This window comes from Bos indicus x Bos taurus, chromosome 6 (assembly GCF_003369695.1).
Source record: "Bos indicus x Bos taurus breed Angus x Brahman F1 hybrid chromosome 6, Bos_hybrid_MaternalHap_v2.0, whole genome shotgun sequence".
Classification (NCBI taxonomy): Eukaryota; Metazoa; Chordata; class Mammalia; order Artiodactyla; family Bovidae; genus Bos; species Bos indicus x Bos taurus.
In genome coordinates this window covers 61,159,377-61,178,699 of record NC_040081.1, presented here as the reverse complement: position 1 = coordinate 61,178,699, position 19,323 = coordinate 61,159,377, and the positions used below count along the sequence as shown (strand labels likewise).

Below are 19,323 nucleotides of genomic sequence, written 5' to 3'. Positions count from 1 at the left end.
TGAAGGCATCCAACCATCTCATCCTCTGTCGTCCCCTTTTCCTCCCGCCTTCAATCTTTCCCAGCATCGGGGTCTTTTCAGATGAGTCAGTTCTTTGCATCAGGTGGCCAAAGTATTGGAGTTTCAACTTCAGCATCAGTCCTTCCAATGAATATTCAGGACTGATTTCCTTTAGACTCTTCTGATGGATGGCTCTTTTTTAGGAGTAACTCTCAACTGGGTGGTTCCACCTCAAACAACTCTTCTCAGTCACCCTATCAAAAGTAACATCCCCATGCTGTTTTTTTAATCATAATTATTTCTATCTGAAATAATAATAATAGTGTTATTATGCATTATATATTATTTAACATTTTAAATATTATATAAGCATAATAATTTATTTTTATAAATATATTTGTTATATAAATATATTAATATCATTCAGCTAGCTACTTGATTATTTACTACCTGCCCACCCCAATTCTATCATAATAGGATCTTGATATTTGGCTCCACTATATCCAGAGCTTACCAGGTGGTGCTATTGGTAAAGAACCTACCTCCAAACTCAGGAGACTTAAGACATGTGAGTTTGATCCCTGGGTCAGGAGAATCCCCTAGAGAAGGGAAAGGCAACCCACTCCAGTATTCTTGCCTGGGAAATCCCATGGACAGAGAAGCCTGGAGGGCTACAGTCCATGTGGTTTCAACCAAAGCCACTTAGCCTGCGTATTGTCCACTGCCTAGAAAGATCCCAGGCACATAGTAGGCACTCAATAAATATTTGTTGAATAAATCTCTGGGTGAATGATGCTCCTAGAAGTAGTGAAGTCCTCATCACTGGAGGTATTTAAGCATGGTTTATACAACCACTTGACAGGGTCTTAGTAAAACTATGGGCATAGACTCAATCACAAGAATAAAAGACCATTTTGATCCCTCTAGGACTGTGAGCTTATGATTCCGTGGCTACCATGCCCTTTCTACTATGCAAATGGGAAAAGTAAAGGAGTATTCCTCAGTCATTTTCCACGGAGTGATAGTACGCACACCCCTGTTCCTGCTGCAATATCATCTCAGCATTAAAATGTTGAAGCTAATCAGACATTTAATTTCAAAGTGGAAGGTCATTATCTTGTCACAAAATTTTATTCCAATTACTTTTTTTTTCTATTATACGAAATGAATTAAAAGTAGCACAAAACATTGGGAGATCAAACAGTCAATCAGAAGCTCATTAAATATCATTGAAATTGGTGCAATAAAAAGCATTTCCCATGGCTGACTTATTATTTAAAAGCTATATTCTGGATGGCTCAAGGAATTGACATGCTGCCAATCAAAAAATCACCCTATCCATAAATAGCCACTTGGCTTTTTAAAAGTTCATTATCTTTTTTTTTTAAGTAAGAGTAAATATATAACAAGATTTAAAGCATGGGTGTAATTACCATCCTGTCAGCCCCTTAGACCCTAAAGAAAGGATATCAGCAAAATCACTGATAATTTGGACTAAAATTTACAGTAAGATGCTTACAAAAGTGCTGCCAATGATTTTATAAACACCTCAATATATTACATTTATATACAATACTCAGGTATGTACAACCCCAGGCAGGGAACAGTGGTCACTTACAATTTTAAAATTGAGTTCAACTCCACACTTGGGAGTAAATGCCCATTTCATTTTCTAAAACGTGATTATTAAGCACTTCATTTTTCTATGGATCCAGATATAGGTGACTGCTAGCATGTGGACCTAAAAGCTGGTCATTTAAAAAATTCTAATATTTTTCCTCTAGGGTTTCTTCTTATTTTTTTAGCTAAACCACTAATTTTACCATTCAGTATTATAGAAACATCCACTTTTCAACATACAGAATGGCAGATCCTTTTCATTGGTAAACCATAACAACACAAGTACTGTTCCCAGTCTCTTAAGGTGCTTAAGTGGTGAGGCTGATACAAATTAAAAATACATAAGAGAAGAAAAAGCTCCCAGGTATAGGAAATTATTTCTTCAGTAGTAGAACTGATGAATTTCTCCCCTCTAACCACCCCCTACCTACTCACACTGGCACCACCCAATTTCCTTTCAAAAGCCAGGACTTATTGGCAAATTATCTGGGAGTAAAGTGGGAGGAAAACATTTCAATGCAAAATTCAGAACTGCTTTATAGAAAGAAAAGTGTGGGGAGGTTTGTTATCATTTATTTCCTCCAGTGTATCATTCAATTTCAGCTGTCTCACCTCTGAGAAGAAGCTCCCCCATTTTTCACTTATGTGCCTAAGAAACATCTCCCTGGCATCTCATTCTCTTTCCCTGTCTTTCACCAGCATTTCATTATTTCTTAACTGTCCCTCTCATGCTTGTCTCCCTTTTTCTTACTGATCCACGTGTCCTCATTTAGCAGTTTTCAGAAGCCAGGGAGAAACGTTGCAAATAATGTTAAATATGATTAATATCTTGAATTCCTTGAAATATGACATGCATGAGTTACAATGAAACCTCTTTTATTTCCCCATGAAATGCTTTTGCATAATGAGAAAGAAAATGTCCTCTATGCCCTAATCAGCCCTGACAGTTCCTGGACTCCCAAATACTTTTATTTATGGCATTATTTATTTCATCTCTAATAAATGGAGGGGAGAAAACCGCAGCAGGATCTGAGGAGGCCGCAGGAGAGAGGGAGACTATGGAGGGTGGAGGAACGCAGAAGCTGATCCCGCAAAGAGAGAGGTTTCCAGAGGAAGGGAAGTCTGGCGAATGAGAGACCAAGGTCCTCAGCCCGGAGAAGAAGAAAATAGGTCACTCTTCCAAGACTAAAAGGAAACTAACTTCACAGTGGAGAGATGACAGTCACACATCAAGGAGGAGACATACCCAGAATTCTAACCTGGAGAGTGAAGATTGAAGGCTAGAAACCAAACCTGGGAGGGAGTTGCTGATATTGGAATTAACCTAGGGGAGGGGAGATTTGTTCCCAAAGTGGCTGGGAGAAGCCAGGGCCGTCCTCTAGATTAGAAGACATCTCTAGCCCATGGGATCCTTCTCTGAAACACAGAGGCGCTTCCCTCATTCAAACAACTACTGAAATTGTGTGTCGTCCAGAAACCCTGCCCTGGTGGCCCCAGACACAGTGAGGAGCTGCCTGGGCAACGCAGAGAGCCAGAGCTTTTGGGCAATCTTGGTCCAACAAGGGCACGCGCGCGCGTACACACACACACACACACACACACACACACACACCCCCCAAACGATATTGTTGCGAGTATCTAATCACCATCCCCAAAGGGGGTATCAGGTCTTTTTTTTTCCCCTAAATTGCAGTCTACCTGCTACAAGAAGTGAGAATTTGCATATCTGGGTACATCTGTGTAACTCAGCCACACACTTGAGTATCTGACTATGGGCAATTTCCTCAAAGAGCCTCAGTTTTCTCATCTGTAGAATGGGGAAACGGATTCTCCTATGCCCTCTCATAGGAATCTAATGAAATAATGTAAAAGTCTGATGCTTAGTGTGCTCTTATGACAACATGAACTCGAAGGCCATGAGCTGGATATAGACAAAAGCCCTTGGGCGCGCAAACAACTCGCAGCAACCTAGGTCAAGCCTTCAAGATGTTCTTTTCAGAAGGCTGGCGCAGCAATTTCCCATAGGCAGAAGAACGCGGTGTATTATCTTCCCAAGGTACACACGCACTCCAGCTACCCCAACCCCGCCCCGCCCCAACTACTCCCAGCTGGGTGCAACCCGAGAGTTTGGGGTCGTGCAGGGGTCGCCAAGAGCTCCTTCCTAAAACCGGGCCCCGCCCATAACAGCAGGAGCCTCAAGTGCACGGGGCTCCAAAGTCTCGTCCCGGCCAGAACCTCGCGCTGTTACCAGGACGCCCTCGGGGTCCCGGCTCTTTCCTTCCCTTCCCCCGTCGGAGGCGCACACCAGGCTCGGCGACCACGCGGGCGGCAGCGGCGGCACCAGGCTCCGCCCCCGCCCCCATTATCATTAGCAGATATTACCCTAAACACTTGCTCTTTACCTCCTTTCTCCCTCCAGGCATTGGCGAGGCAGCCTGTCAATCAGGGCTCGGGCGGCAGCCCCCCGCGCAGGGGTTCGGCGATGCCAGGCTTCGCGACAGGCGGCGGCGGTGACGGCGGCCGCGGCACAGACACCCACCCTCCCACACGCGCGCACCCGGGCAGAGCCGGCGGGCGGGCGGCAGCGGCATCTTCGGAGCCCGGCGCCGGGCGCCGAGGGGGCGTGCGGCCGGGAAGCGGCCGGGAGGCGCAGGATGGAGGAAGAGATGCAGCCGGCAGAGGAGGGGCCCAGCGTCCCCAAAATCTACAAGCAGCGCGGCCCCTACAGCGTCCTCAAGACGTTCCCCGGCAAGAGGCCAGCGCTGGCCAAGCGCTACGAGCGACCCACCCTGGTGGAGCTGCCGCACGTGCGGCCGCCCCCGCCGCCCTTCGCCCCGCACGCCGTGGTCTCCATCAGCAGCAGCGAGCCGCCGCCGCCGCCGCCGCCGCAGCAGCAGCAGTTCCAGGCGCAGGGATCTTTCCCCCCCGGGCCCGGCCGGGCCAACGCCGCCGCGTCGTCGTCGTCTCCGTCCGGCACCCCCGCCGCGTCCCAGGGCCACCTGAGGACTACGGCGGCGCCGCCCGCGGCCGCCGCCGCCGCGTCATCATCCTCCTCGTTCGCCGCCGTCGTCAGGTACGGGTCGAGCCCGGCGGCCTCCGCGGGCAGCAGCAGCACGGGCGGCGACGGCGCCAGTCTGGAGCTCAGCGCAGGTACCAACTCTCGGGCGCAACTTTCCGTCCCGCCACGGCCGGGGAGAGGGGTGGGGCCCCGGGAAGGAGAAGCCCAGGGACCGCGGAGAGCCTGCGGCGCGCTGGGCCCAGCGGGAGGGCCGCGAGGGGAGCGCGGGGGTGGGCAGGGGGCGCGCACACCGGCTGAGGGAGGATTCGGACCTCCGAGCGCATTCCGGAGGCCTCCACGCGCTGGCGGCAACTTCTGGCGCTTCCCGGCCGCCGCCGCCGCCGCGTCCCGGGCTTCCGACGGCGCGCGCGCGCCTCTTAACAGGTGTCTCCGCCGCTCGCCTCCCGCTCGGCGCCCGGGGAACGCGGCGGTGGCGATGGGCGACCTGGCTGGTGGCGGGGGGAGCCGGGGGCCGCGCGCGAGCTGGGAGTGGGGGCGGGACACCCTCGGGTGGCAGCGGCGGCCGCTCCGGGAGAAGCTGGCGCTCTCCGGCGACTCTCGGGGAAGCCCTCCCTTTCCTCTCTGCGGCTTCACTTTTTCCTTCTACTTCTTCCCTTTATCTCTCTCTCTCCCCTCCATTTGCTTTTTCTCCTCTTTCCTTCTCGTTTGCTTTCTGATTCTCCCTCGCTCTGTCGCGGTCACTCAGCGGGCCCTAGGGCAGTTTCGTTTTTTCTGTGTGGGCGCGCGCGGTCTCTGCCTGCCCGTTTTCCCCCCAACCCCAGGGTCCCCCGCGGGTGGCTGTAAGACGCGGGGCTCCCCCCGCAGCAGTCACGCGGGTGGGGCGGGCGGCCGCGACTTCAGGGACCGAGACTCCTGCCCCTCCCCCAGTACCGAGAACCCCGGGCGCTCCAGGTCCCGCCGCCCTCCCCGCACCGGGTGGGCGCTGCTGCACGCCGGGATCCCGCGCCTCTCGAGCTTTCTGGGCCCGGGCCCCTCAGAAATGCCTTTCGGGGAGCGCTCACCCCGGGTACGAGACTTCTGGTAGAAGCCGGTCCTCCTGCCCAGCTGCGGGGAGGGAGGCGGGCTGATGGAGAGGCCGCAGCCTGGGGCCTGGCCCAAGGGTGCTTTCTGCTCCCTGAGGACGCGCAGCCCCGTTTATCCCGCTCCTCGGAACTAAAAAGTTCCTGCTCAGGCCTTTTACTGCACTTTGGAGCCCTCCGAATCCTGCATATAAGTGAATCCAAAGGGTTTTTTTTTCCCCTAATGAAAATAGGAGCATTGTCTTGAAATGAGTTATAGAAGTCTAAGCTCATGTTCTGTTGTTTGTCAATATTTTGACACATGAAGGATTGGTTTTTGAGAAAGAAAATCTAATTACAGGTTATAGTGAAGACTTGTCCTGTCACATCCCTCACTGATTTGGAGGGGTTCTTGTGTGGATGTCCTCACTGTTTGCAAGAGGTGGTTTTTTTTCCCTGTGTTTATATTCTGTTGTACTTTTGTATTCGTTGTTAGGCTATCTACTTTCATTTTCCTTATTTTTCTAGTGTTTTCCCGCTTTCTTAGGTTTGTGTGCTTTCTGGGTTTGGGTTCTGATTTTCTTATAAACTACTTCATGGTCATTCCTTGTTAATTTCCTAGCTCTGCTTTCTTGTTCAGAAGTTAGGGTCTTTTTCCCATATTCGGTACTTGGCGTACCCCTTAGCACAACCTCCAAGCCATCGTGTTCATTGGGGGTTTCCCCCTCTTTATCCGCCCACTTCACTCTTTAATCTCGTCTTGCTTTCTCCTTTGAGACTTTGCTGACTGTCTTTCAGTCTTTTACCTTTTTTAAGACCGTGTAAGTCTGCCCCCTTTCATTTCCGTGTTCATCCATAGTTTTAACCTTGCTTTTTCCTGCTGTTTTTCCTGTATTCTGTTTTCTGCACTGTTACTTGCTATCCTTTCCAGGGTCCCTTCTACTCTGGTGGCAGTTTCCCCACTCTTATCCATAAAGAGTTTTTGTTGTTTTGTTTTTCCTTCTTACCTTGTTCTGAATGACCTCTCTCAGTGTTTACTCTGATGGCCTGTTAGTCTGTCTCTGTCCCCAGGTGGAAATCATGTCACTGAATCTAAAAGAGTGAAAAGGAGCTTGCTGATGCTCCTCAGATTCCCTGTATTTCTTATTTCCCTTTATTTTCAACATTTCTTCTTATTTTTTTTTTAAGAGAGCTCCTGGAGTAGTAAGCTTGATAGCCCCAAGAATAGGATGCCATGTGCTTGTTGGAAAGACAGGAATTGGGTTGTAGGTTTCTTCTTCTCAGTAAGGAAAATCAGATCAGTTCAGTGGCTCAGTCGTGTCCAACTCTTTGTGACCACATGGACTGCAGCACACCAGGCTTCCCTGTCCATCACCAACTCCCGGAGCTTGCTGAAACTCATGTCCATTGAGTTGGTGACGACATCTAACCATCTCATCTTCCCTCGTCCCCTTCTCCTGCCTTCAGTCTTTCCCAGCGTCAGGGTCTTTTCCAGTGAGTCTTGGCAAATGGTCAGGGGCAAAAAAAAAAAAAGACCTTAGTACTAGACATCATGAATTTTGGTCATAATATTAATCATTGGGGACAAAGCCATCTCTTAATGGGCACAGTGGCATTAGTGGCCCTCAGAAGGACAGGCGCCTGAGGAGTTGATTGGCTCTTTGAGGAATTAGTGGCGCCACTTTGAACCAATGAGCATGTGTGCCCAGACAGCCATGTGAGCATACTTGGTGGAGTGGAGGCAGGGTGGTGATTGGCTTGTTGCACCCTCACTGCAGTGTTACTGCAATGTCTCAGGCCCCCTGGTAAACTGAAAATAATCAAAACATCAATGAGATGAAATAAGTGAAGGATGGAAGAGAGAGAACTGAGTGTCCAGAGTAAATGCTGTGAAAAGATGAAAGGGTTGAAGTGAACCTTATTTGCCATTAAGGGCCATAAACCATTGAGAGGAGACACGTGTTTTAAAATAGATTTTTCAGTGTTCTTATAAAATCTCCTGAAGAGAATAATTTTCCTTAAAAGGGGTAATATACCATGGTTCTAAAAGCATATTTTTCCTCTGTGGGAGGCTTAGAGTTAAAACCCACGTAGATCTTGATATGCAGCCTAAATTTGGCATCAGGAAATGGGAAATTGCATCTTTAAGCAGAGTACAATCAAAATGAATTACAATAAATCCTATATAATTGCATAGGTCATTCTCTTTAATGAGATTTTATTAACCTGACTGTCAAGCTTTTGAGTCAGGCAGATATTTTATCTTCTTCAACTGATAAAAGTGTCAGCTATAAACCACCATATAAATATTCATAAATCTACACATCTGTGGCAGCCTATCAGCATCATTCTTTTGGACATTAAAAGCATTCTAATTACTTTCTGTCTAGCAGAGCTGAAATGCTGCCTGTTATAGTATGTGCTTGGCAGGCATGATTGCTTTTGTTTGCCATCACAAATAGCAGCATCCTATTTTATATACCGATGGTCCAGAAAATATTCAGGGATTGACTGAGCAGGATGAATATTAGGAAGCACCATCTGGTTTTGATAGCACCGAGTATATTAACTCATCTGTTAATTTTTGACACATCATTGATTTATTTATTTAGAAAAATTGCATCCTGTTTTGCTGTGTTGATGTTTGCCATTAGGGAAAAAAAAACTGATGGCATTTTTTTTTTTTTAAGACATACAGTAGTTCATTGATTTAAGAACAGGATGATGCTTCCAGAGATGCTTTCATTTTGTAACTTCTATTTTCTACGCCACAAAGTCCTCCCATAGAAAGAAGTTATATTAATGTTTTAAGAAAATCATCCATTTTGAGCTAGTTGGAAATCCTTTTGGTAGATTGTAATAAATATATGGATACGTGGTAGTATAGGTCACAGAAATTTTTTTCTGCTTCTGCATTTTTAATATTAATATATTTCACCCTTCACTGGGCTAAAATCAAAAGGTTACCACTAATCTTGACTACTGTGATCTCCTTCATAGAAGCAGAATACTCTTGGGGATCTGCTGTGATGGGCAAATTCCATTCAAGGCTTTACTTACAAAGAAGGATGTTAAAGTAGGGAGCCTGTGTTTCATTGCTGAGTTCCCATCCCTCTTCACTTATCAGATTTAGGATGGATTAAACCTCTTAAATTCTGAAGAATTTCTAGAAATGATTTTTTGAATTACAAAAATAATCATGGGTTCAGATTCTGGAATCAGACTAGGCACAATTTGCAACATGATGTTATCTCCAGACAGGTTTTACAAAAAAGCAAAATAAATTTGAGAAATGTGGTCATTTTAGAGTGCTTTATGATTGTGATTTTTTTAAAAACATTTTATGATCTTTCATTTTAGAGAAGTTAGGGATAAAGTAGGTTGTGTTAAAGCCTCTCTGTAATCTGTTGACTTTGTACTTGCTTGCTATCACTTGAGTGGAACATTCTGTGACTAAGGAGGGGGGGGGGGAGTTCAAAAAATTTAAAATACACGTTCACACTGCTCAATTAAGAATCATGGATCAGTGTGTCATACAACTGTGTTCATATAAAAACAGAACTTTTCTCCATTTCTTAGCAGTAAGGGGCATTACACAATACCTGCATTTCTAATTATATTCTGTCTGGAAAGGTGAAGTATTGCTGGCTGCAATATGTGTTAAGTGGAAAGATTTGCTGTTTTCCACCAAGTATAATAGTAACATTTTTCATCACACTCTTCAATGTATTGACATAAAATACTATTCAAATGTTAGAAGGTACTGAAAAGAAGAAAATTCAGCCTTTTAATGGCTACAGTGGCTATTTTTACATATATCAGTTCTGAGAACAAATTCTGAATAAAACATTTGGAAAACCTGCAAGCAAGAACTGTTTGGTGGCTATAACTATTCTCTGATGTTCTGAATGCACTTTAATACATTATCTTCATAATATAACATAATGCATAATGACTTTTTCTCAACATATTACGAGTTTATCCTTCAGTTAAGAAAACAAATCATGCTTGTCTATACATCAGATTTTTTTCCCCTTAAAATCTATACTGTAATGTGACTTATCAGTATTCAGACAACTGAACTCCTTTTAGGAAACTGGACAAATATATTCTAGCTGTTCTTTCTAAGCAATTCTGTTTTCGTCTTTCCTTTCATATTTTGTTTCTTTCATCAGGGTTGTATTAAAGGTGTATAGCCTATGAATCGATTAGGACTGTTCTGATTAAAATGCAAACAGTAAGTACAACTTCAGGTCTGAAATGGGATTATAGGATTAAATGAATGAAAACTGCTAATGTGCCAGAATTGAGAATCCCCAATCGATATTGTCCTTTGATTTCACTAATAAAAGAACAAAAACCTGGGAGTGAAAAATGAGAATGCAACATCTTAAACCTCCCCACTTGTATGGTTCAGCTGTTTACTTTCTGATTTATTCAGTTTTGGCCATTGCAAAATATAATACCCAACTATTTGAAGTCTTTCTCCATTATGATTCAGTTCAAATCATGAGCTTGTTTCTTCCTTTCCACCTGGCTGGGGGCAGAGTCATCATGACTTCCAGTGTTTGATGTAGGAAAGATAGTTCCCATATACACATCCCCTTTTCTCCGAAGTAGCAAGCCAACTTTATCTCGGCTGCTACTTGGGTCAAGTTTCACGGCCCATCAGTCAGCTCTAGACAAACACTATACGTGGCATCTCGTTCTTTCGTTAGCACTCAAAGTAATTGTGGTTAAAAAGCAGGCCTGTGCCTAATATTTGTGGGATTCAGGGTGAGGATACAAATGCTGTAAACTAAGATACTATTTTAGCTATAAGAGTCCCCGCATGTATTCAGTAAATACTTCTTGAGATACTGTGCTGGCCCTCAAGCTCGAGTCCACTCATAGAATATACAGTCTCTTAGGTCTCTGCTGAGCTGAAGAGTACTGGACTCTGTGTTCTGACTTGTCATTTTTCCTGAGGGTTTAGGAATGCTAGCATTTTATAGATTTGGGAGATGTGAGGGGTGCTTCCTATATGCTCTGGGCCTTAGATAAATCATTAAATAATTAGAAAAGGAGACTTGAACCCCCTCCCCCTGATATCTTAGTTACTTTAGGAAGACTAGTAAGAAAAAACAAAGAAGAGCATGAAGTACTGCATGGAGGTTTCTAAAGGTTGGTTTTGCTGGTCATTAACCTGGGTTTTCTAGAGAAACCAATTTTCTTAAGTCACAATTATTCTGGTTTGTTGTCCCCAAAGAAACCCTTGAGCATCTCACCATTTTTCACTTTTAAAGGTCTTTTTTTCCTCAGTAAAGATACAGCTACACAACATTTCCAGGGACAACAAGCAACTAGTTGTTGTTTCAGTCACCGAGTCGTGTCCGACTCTCTGAGACGCCGTGGACTGTGGCACGCCAGGCTTCCCTGTCCTTCACCAGCTCCCGCAGCTTGCTCAATCTCACGTCCACTGAGTCAGTAATGCCGTCCCACCATCTCATCCTCTGTTGTTCCCTTCTTGTGCTGCTTTCAATCTTACCCAATGTCAGGGTCTTTTCTAACGAGTAGGCTCTTTGCATCAGGTGGCCAAAGTATTGGCGCTTCAGTGTCAGTCCTTCAGTGACGTTATATTTCTATAATAAACAATAGATATTGGCATCTAGAATCTACAGTATTTTGTTTGTTGCCACTATTTTACATAGAGGGGAGAGGAAATAAGAGGCACCCTCATTGCCAAATATAAACCCTAAAAAAATATCTCTCTCTGGGTATTTATAAATTGCCCATTCTGGGTGGTGGTCTACAAAGAGAATATTGATGTAGCATTTACGTTTAGGGTGAATTTTCAAAACCCTTGGACTGACAACATTGAGTCACATCTTCACAATACTGACTGGGGCGGGGCGCGGGGGCCTTTCCATATTTTTTCTTTTTGAGGTGAACTGATTGCTTTCTATCCGTTTTTTGCTTTCCACTGATTGACAGTTAACATGCTTTGGAATACATTTGTGGAAACTGACTGGCCCTGTCTGTGCATGCCAGTTAAGAGATTTGGTGGGAGAAGCCCTGAGAAGGGCCTTGTTGCTTTTCAGATGCTACTGCTATAGATCAGGCTAAGGTATCAGATACAGGAAAGGATTGCCAGCCCAGATGGTGGATGACAAAGTGTTGCTTTGGGGCTCCTCCTCATTTGCCTCAGGCCCACTCCTTGTTTTTTCTTAGGTGTTTGTGAGCACTTCACAGACACCTCTCGTTCTTCTCCAGTTTGCATCTGGGAGCAACGTACTCTCAGTGGGGATTGTATCAGCTGATTAATAGCAAGGGCATGAGGGCACTCCAGAAATAGCAGTAATGATTGCTGTAAGCTCCGCTGTCAATGAGGAGTTGAGTCTGCAGGGCTGGCTTGATTCATTAGAGTGAGGATGTTAATGAAGCCAAAGGTGTGAGTCCAGAGCTGTGCAGGCCAGCCAATGCCATTGAGAGGGGGGTCTCTATTCGGTTCCCCAGTCCCATCCAGCCATTTCCCAGAATCGAGTTGGGGTGGCTCATCAGGAGTGACAGGAAGCTGTGCGTCCAGGTACATGTGGATTCACTATGTCACACTGTTGTGCGGCAGAGAGTAGAAGTCCATGTTTCTGACAGTTTCGAATGTTGAACTCCAAGTCGAGGACCCTCTTTGTCCCTTGTCTTGGCTGTGAGTCTCTGATGTGTCTTCTCTTCTGTTTCAGAGAGTCGTATGATCTTGGACGCTTTTGCTCAACAATGCAGCCGAGTCCTTAGCCTCTTAAATTGTGGAGGCAAACTTCTAGACTCCAACCATTCTCAATCCATGATATCTTGTGTGAAGCAGGAAGGCTCAAGTTACACTGAAAGACAGGAACCATGTCCTGTTGGCAAAGGGGTCCACAGTCAGACCTCAGACAATTTAGACATTGAAATGCAATATATGCAAAGGAAACAACAAACTTCTGCATTTTTGAGAGTTTTCACTGACTCCCTGCAAAATTACCTGCTCTCAGGGAGCTTTCCAACTCCAAACACCTCCTCGGTCAGCGAGTACGGCCACCTGGCGGATGTGGATCCTCTGTCAACATCCCCCGTGCACACGCTAGGTGGCTGGACCTCCCCAGCAACATCTGAATCCCATGGTCACCCATCATCATCTACGCTGCCCGAGGAGGAGGAAGAGGAGGAAGAGGAAGGCTACTGTCCCCGATGCCAAGAGCTGGAGCAGGAGGTGATTTCACTGCAACAAGAAAATGAAGAGCTCAGAAGAAAGTTAGAGAGCATCCCAGGTACCCTGCCCTGTTACTTAAAAGCCACTTGCTGCCCATTTTCCATTGTCCCATTTGTGTGTGTGTGTGCATGTGTATATGTACGTGTGGTTTCTGTTGTTGTCTGTTGGAACCAGTGATGTAGAAAAGTTGGAAAAACAGGCATGCGCAGTTTTAGTCTGCCAGCGCCAAACGAATTTCAGGTTGAGCTACTAATCCTGTCCTGTGTTTAAGTCACAGTCCTCTAGGGTATAGACCTGAAGGCCATAGTCCTATTAAAAGATGTCTCCATTGATACAAACATGATCCCAAGGTGTAGTGCAATGTGATTGAAATAGGCCATGTGCTGTGGGCTTGAGTTTTCTTCAAAAAGTGATCCTGTTCCTTTTAAATAGCTTTTGTATCTGTAAAGATTTTGATATATGTGTTTTATCAGTCTGTGATAGAAATTGAAATGAAATGACACCTACAAAGGCAGCACTCAGAGAACAAATTGTCTCTTCTATTCCATTAATCTCTCGCCTTTCTTGTTAAGTTTCAACAGGTGTGGTTTCTTTAGCCTCCAAACTCCCCTTAAAGTTAACAAGCTACTGTGAACTAAAAGGAATAGTTCAAAGATAGGCTAGTTGGTGAAGGCAATGGCATCCCACTCCAGTACTTTTGCCTGGAAAATCCCATGGGTGGAGGAGCCTGGTAGGCTGCAGTCCATGGGGTCGCTAAGAGTCGGACACAACTGAGAGACTTCCCTTTCACTTTTCACTTTCATGCATTGGAGAAGGAAATGGCAGCCCACTCCAGTGTTCTTGCCTGGAGAGTCCCAGGGACGGGAGCCTGGTGGGCTGCCATCTCTGGGGTCACACAGAGTTGGACATGACTGAAGCGACTTAGCAGTAGCAGTAGGTTAGTCCCAAACCAGTTGTGCTCCTGGCTAAACATGAGGCATTCACTGCCTCTCAGAGACACTAGATATGCAGAGTAGTAAAGTCATTTTTATGGCAAGATCTTCTGTGGGTTGCAAAGCCATTTTTTCCTTATTTGGGAAGGTTCTGATTTTGTATATAGCTTTGACTTCATTACTACATGTCTGTGGCTTTGCAGAGAGACTGGCACGATATTGTAAATCAACTAAACTTCAATTTTTTTCAAAGAATATATAGCAATGCTAAATAAATAAAAGACAGTAAAACCTTTTTTTATGGGAACTCTGGCTGTCCAGTGGTTAGGACTCTGCTTTTATTGCCAAGGATTTGGGTTTAATCCCTTGTCCAGGAACTAAGATCCCGGAAGCTGCAAGGAATGGCCAAAGAAACAAGAGACAATAAAACCTTTGTAATCATGCAGCCCATTGATAAAAAATTTTGAGCATGTATCCACCAGTGTACACATCCATTGATTATTTACCTGCATGTACTACTATACTAATATATTATGTTCAAAGTAAAGCATACATAATACATTTAAAATTTTTAAGGCTGATCCATAAACAGAAGTTATGTTTTTTTCCTCATTCGATGTCTTTGCATCACAAAATTTGGCAGCTTATGTAGAAAGAAGGAAATGTTGACTAAAGTTACCCACTTGTTTATTAGAAGTGCCAAACAAAAAGTCTGCTTTGCTCCTGTCCTTTCATTTAAAGCATTTCCTGGATAGTGCTGAGTTTTGGCTCAGAATATCTTGGAGTTAGATTGAGTGCAGTTTGTCCTTCTGGGAGACAAGCAAGAGGTGAAGTAAATCCATTCTTGGTTGTTGCAATTGAGCTCTGGAGTTAGATGCAAAGTCTTGGCATTGTCCCTGCCAGGCAGACTGATTACAGGAGAGAGACTGGCGGAACCCAGAACAATGCAGTAGAACCAGAGCCCTATTGGTTTCTCCTGGTCAGAGAGATATGGGTGCAGCTAACAGACTGAAATTTTACAGCTTTCACAGTTGTGTGAATTATGATCCATTAACTGTGGGTTTTAATACCAAAAGGGTATGTCACATCTCACTCCCCACTGCTGTTTCATTAGGAGAGAACACGGTGTCCTGGGGTCAGCCAACTGCAGGTTCTTGAATTAGCCATTCAGCACTGTGGGTAGGGGTTTCATGGTGCAAGGATGGGTGACTCGCACGCAGAGTACTGCTGCCCAACTCCTCATCCTGAATCTGTGGCAAGCTGTCTGTCCTTGGTAAACTTACTCAGCCAATGTGGGGTTCACTCCACCTGCTTTTTCCTGAATCTGCACAGGTGCAATGTCTGTGTCAGGAGTAAATCATGGCTGGCCTGCCACTAATCATCCTTTTCGACTGCCCAGAAAAACAAAAATGCTGCAATTTCTTGAGTCCTCTTGATGGCCAGACATTGAATGACTCTTGCTGAAAATAGGCTAATGATCCCCACTGTTAGTGTAAACACCTACCACTGCTGCTATAGAGAGTCACCTCCAGGAACTTGAATGATTAGCCATTCTACATAGAGAACCTTGATTGCTTTAATTAGTCCATGTGTTGTTCAGTCACTCAGTTCTGTCTGACTCTTTGTGACCCCATAAACTTCAGTACCCCAGGCTTCCCTGTCCTTCACCATGTTCCGGAGCTTGCTCAAACTCATGTCCGTTGAGTCAGTGATGACATCCAACCATCTCATCATCTCTCGTCCCCTTCTTCTGCTTTCAGTCTTTCAAGCTTCAGAGTCTTTTCTAATGGGTCAACTCTTCCCCATCAGGTGGCATTCAGTTTCAGCATCAGTCCTTCCAATGAATATTCAGGTTTGATTTCTTTTAGGTTTGACTGGTTTAATCTCCTTGCAGTCCAAGGGATTCTTCAAGAGTCTTCTCCAACACCATAGTTCAAAAGCATCAATTCTTCGGCGCTCAGCTTTCTTTATGGTCCAGCTCTCACATCCGTACATGACTACTGGAAAAACCATAGCTTTGACTAGACAGACCTTTGTTGGCAAACTAAAGTCTCTGCTTTTTCATATACTGTCTAGGTTAGTCATAGCTTTTCTTCCGAGGAACAATCATCTTTTAATTTTGTGGCTGCAGTCACCATCTTGCAGTGATTTTGAAGCCCAAGAAAATAAAGTTCGTCACTGTTTTCTATTGTTTCCCCATCTATTTGCTGTGAAGTGATGGGACTGTATGCGATGATCTTTGTTTTTTGAATGTTGAATTTTAAGCCAGCCTTTCCACTCTCCTCTTTGACTTTCATCAAAAGGCTCTTTAGTTTCTCTTTGCTTTCTGCCATTAGGGTGGTGTCTTCTGTATATCTGAGATTGTTGCTATTACTCCAGCAATCGTGATTCCAGCTTGTGCTTCATCCAGCCCAGTATTTTGCATGATGTACTCTGCATATAAGTTAAATAAGCAGGGTAACGATATACAGCCTTGATGTACTCCTTTCCCCATTTTGAACCAGTCCGTTGTTACAGGTCTGGTTCTAACTGTTGCTTCTTGAGCTCCATACAGGTTACTCAGGAGGCAGGTCAGGTGGTCTGGTATTTCCATCTCTTTCAGAATTTTCCACAGTTTGTTGTGATCCACATAGTCAAAGGCTTTAGCGTAGTCAGTGAAGCAGAAATAGATGTTTTTCTGGAATTCTCTGCAATTTGATCTCTGGTTCCTCTGCCTTTTCAAAATCTATCTTGAACATCTGGAAGTTCTCAGTTCACGTCATGGTGAAGTCAGGCTTGGAGAATTTCGAACATTACTTTGCTGGCATGTGAGATGAGCACAGTTGTATGGTAGTTTGAACATTCTTTGGCATTGCCTTTGGGTTTTGAATGAAAACTGACCTTTTCCAGTCCTGTGGTCACTGCTGAGTTTTCCATATTTGCTGGCATATTGAGTGCAGCACTTTTAACAGCATCATGTTTTCGACTTGAAATAACTCAGCAGGAATTCCATCACCTACACTAACTTTGTTCGTAATGATGCGACGTAAGGCCCACTTGACTTCACACTCCAGGATGTCTGGCTCTAGGTGAGTGATCATACCATCGTGGTTATCTGGGTTTTAAGATCTTTTCTGCATAGTTCTATGTATTCTTGCCACCTCTTCTTAATATCTTCTGCTTCTGTTAGGTCCATACCATTTCTGTCCTTTCTTGTGCCCATCTTTGCATGAAATGTTCCCTTAGTATCTCTGATTTTCTTGAAGAGATCTCTAGTCTTTCCTATTCTATTGTTTTCCTCTCTATTTCTTTGCATTGTTCACTTAGGAAGGCTTCCTTATCTCTCCATGCCGTTCTTTGGAACTCTGCATTCGGTTGGGTATATGTTGACCTTTCTCCTTTGCCTTTCACTTCTCTTCTTTTCTCAGCTATTTGTAAGGCCTCCTAAGACAGCCATTTTGCCTTTTTGCATTCCTTTTTCTTGGGGATGGTTTTGATCACCACTTCCTGTATAATGTCACAAACCTCCATCCATAGTTCTTCAGGCACTCTGTCTATCAGATCTAGTCCCTTGAATCTATTTGTCACTTCCACTGAATAATCATAAGGGATTTGATTTAGGTCATACTGAAGGAAATCAGTCCTGAATATTCATCGGAAAGACTGGTGGTGAAGCTGAAACTCCAGTACTTTGGCCACCTGATGCAAAGAACTGACTGAGTGGAAAAGACCCTGATGCTGGGAAAGATTGAAGGTGGGAGGAGAAGGGGGATGACAGAGGATGAGATGGTTGGATGGCATCATCCATCGAATGGAATCATCGAATCAATGGACATGAGTTTAAGTAAACTCTGTGAGTTGGCAGTGGACAGGGAGGCCTGGCATGCTGCAGTCCATGGGGTCACAAAGAGTCAGACACTTGTGAGTGATTGAACTGAACTGAACTGATACCTTAATGGCCTAGTGGTTTTCCCTGCTTTCTTCCATTTAAGTCTGAATTTTTGCAATAAGGAGTTCATGATCTGAGCCACAATCAGCTCCCTGTCTTGTTTTTGCTGACTGTATGGAGCGTCTCCATCTGTGGCTGCAAAAAATACAATCAGTCTGATTTCAGTATTGACCATCTGGTGATGCCCATGTGTAGAGTCATCTCTTGTATTGTTGGAAGAGGGTGTTTGCTGTGACCAGTGTGTTCTCTTGACAAAACTCTATTAGCCTTTGCCCTGCTTCATTTTGTTCTCCAAGGCCAAATTTGCCTGTTATTCCAGGTATCTCTTGACTTCCTACTTTTGCATTCCAGTCCCCTATGATGAAAAGGACATCTTTTTTTGGTGTTAGTTCTAGAACGTTTTGTAAGTCATCATAGAAACGTTAACTTCAGCTTTTTTGGCATCAGTGGTTGGGGCACAGACTTGGATTACTGTGATATTGAATGGCTTGCCTTAAAAATGAACAGAGATCATTTTGTCGTTCATGAGATTGCACCCAAGTGCTACAGCATTTTAGACTCTTGTTGACTATGAGGGCTACTCCATTTCTTCTAAGGGATTCTTGCCCACAGTAGTAGGTATAATGGTCATTAAATTAAATTTGCCCCTTTAGGTCCATTTTAGTTCACTGATTTGTTAAATGTCGATGAGTTTAGTTGCTTTTAGCCCAGACTGAAACTCAACTATATAGGTAAAAGTCACTTTGTCCATTACGTATAGTGAAAAACAGTGTGAAATGCAGGAAAGACCAGCTATTTTTGATTACTTGACTCATGGATTCATTGCCTAGGGACATGAGTGTTGGGCGTCAGGTTGAAAGTGCCACTTAAGATGAAAACTTGAATCAAAAGGACATCATTGAGCTCTTGCCCTCACCCCCCAAGCTCCATCTTTGGCTAAACACAAACCAGACTGTAGGTGATCACCCAAGAAACCAGTCTGGCTAGCTGTTCTGAGCTAGTATCCCTTTGGTGTTGGGGGTCAGGGGAATCTGTTATTTTTTACCCATATGAAGAAAAGTGTGGCAGATAATGTCTGGTTTTGCACATAACAAGAGTATTTTGCAAGCAGTAACTTTCCTGTGAGACTTGGGGTCAGTTTTCCCTAAGCGGTGTCCATGCTTCCCAGCAATCACAGTGGGCCTTTGTTATCCTAGAGGCCAGTATATTTCCGTGGAAGGACCTGGGGCTTTCTTTTCGTAGGATCTGCCCTTGTGTCATAGGATCACTCTTCCTGCAGCCAAGCAGGTGGATGAGTACAAAGAGGAGAGGAGCATGCAGAGTGAGCAGAGGGAGTCAGGTGCAGGACATGATGGGGGCACCCGTCGTGGGTTGCAGTAGGGGCGGAGTTCCTCGGGCACGTCCCTCTCTCCAGAGTCATGCTGTTGAGCAGCTCTGAGATTCCAGTTTCTTCTTGTTTTTCCCCAAAATAAGGCATTCATACCTGGGAGTAGTTCTTGAACTAAGAATTCAAAAGAAATGAGTCTATTTAGTCTACAGGG

The 19,323-nt window shown here is 44.7% G+C and overlaps 1 protein-coding gene across 2 annotated transcripts in view; it reads left to right on the top strand.

Moving 5' to 3' along the window:
• The first annotated feature begins 4,183 nt into the window (after window positions 1-4,183).
• The window catches only part of BEND4 (BEN domain containing 4), a 32,978-nt gene continuing 17,838 nt past the window's right edge, over window positions 4,184-19,323 (top strand). For both annotated transcript variants that reach the window (XM_027544388.1, XM_027544389.1), the window contains exons 1-2: window positions 4,184-4,770; window positions 12,414-12,980. In XM_027544388.1, coding sequence (XP_027400189.1) covers window positions 4,275-4,770; window positions 12,414-12,980 — 1,063 coding nt within the window. In that variant the 5' untranslated portion in view covers window positions 4,184-4,274. The remainder of the gene's footprint in view (window positions 4,771-12,413; window positions 12,981-19,323) is intronic.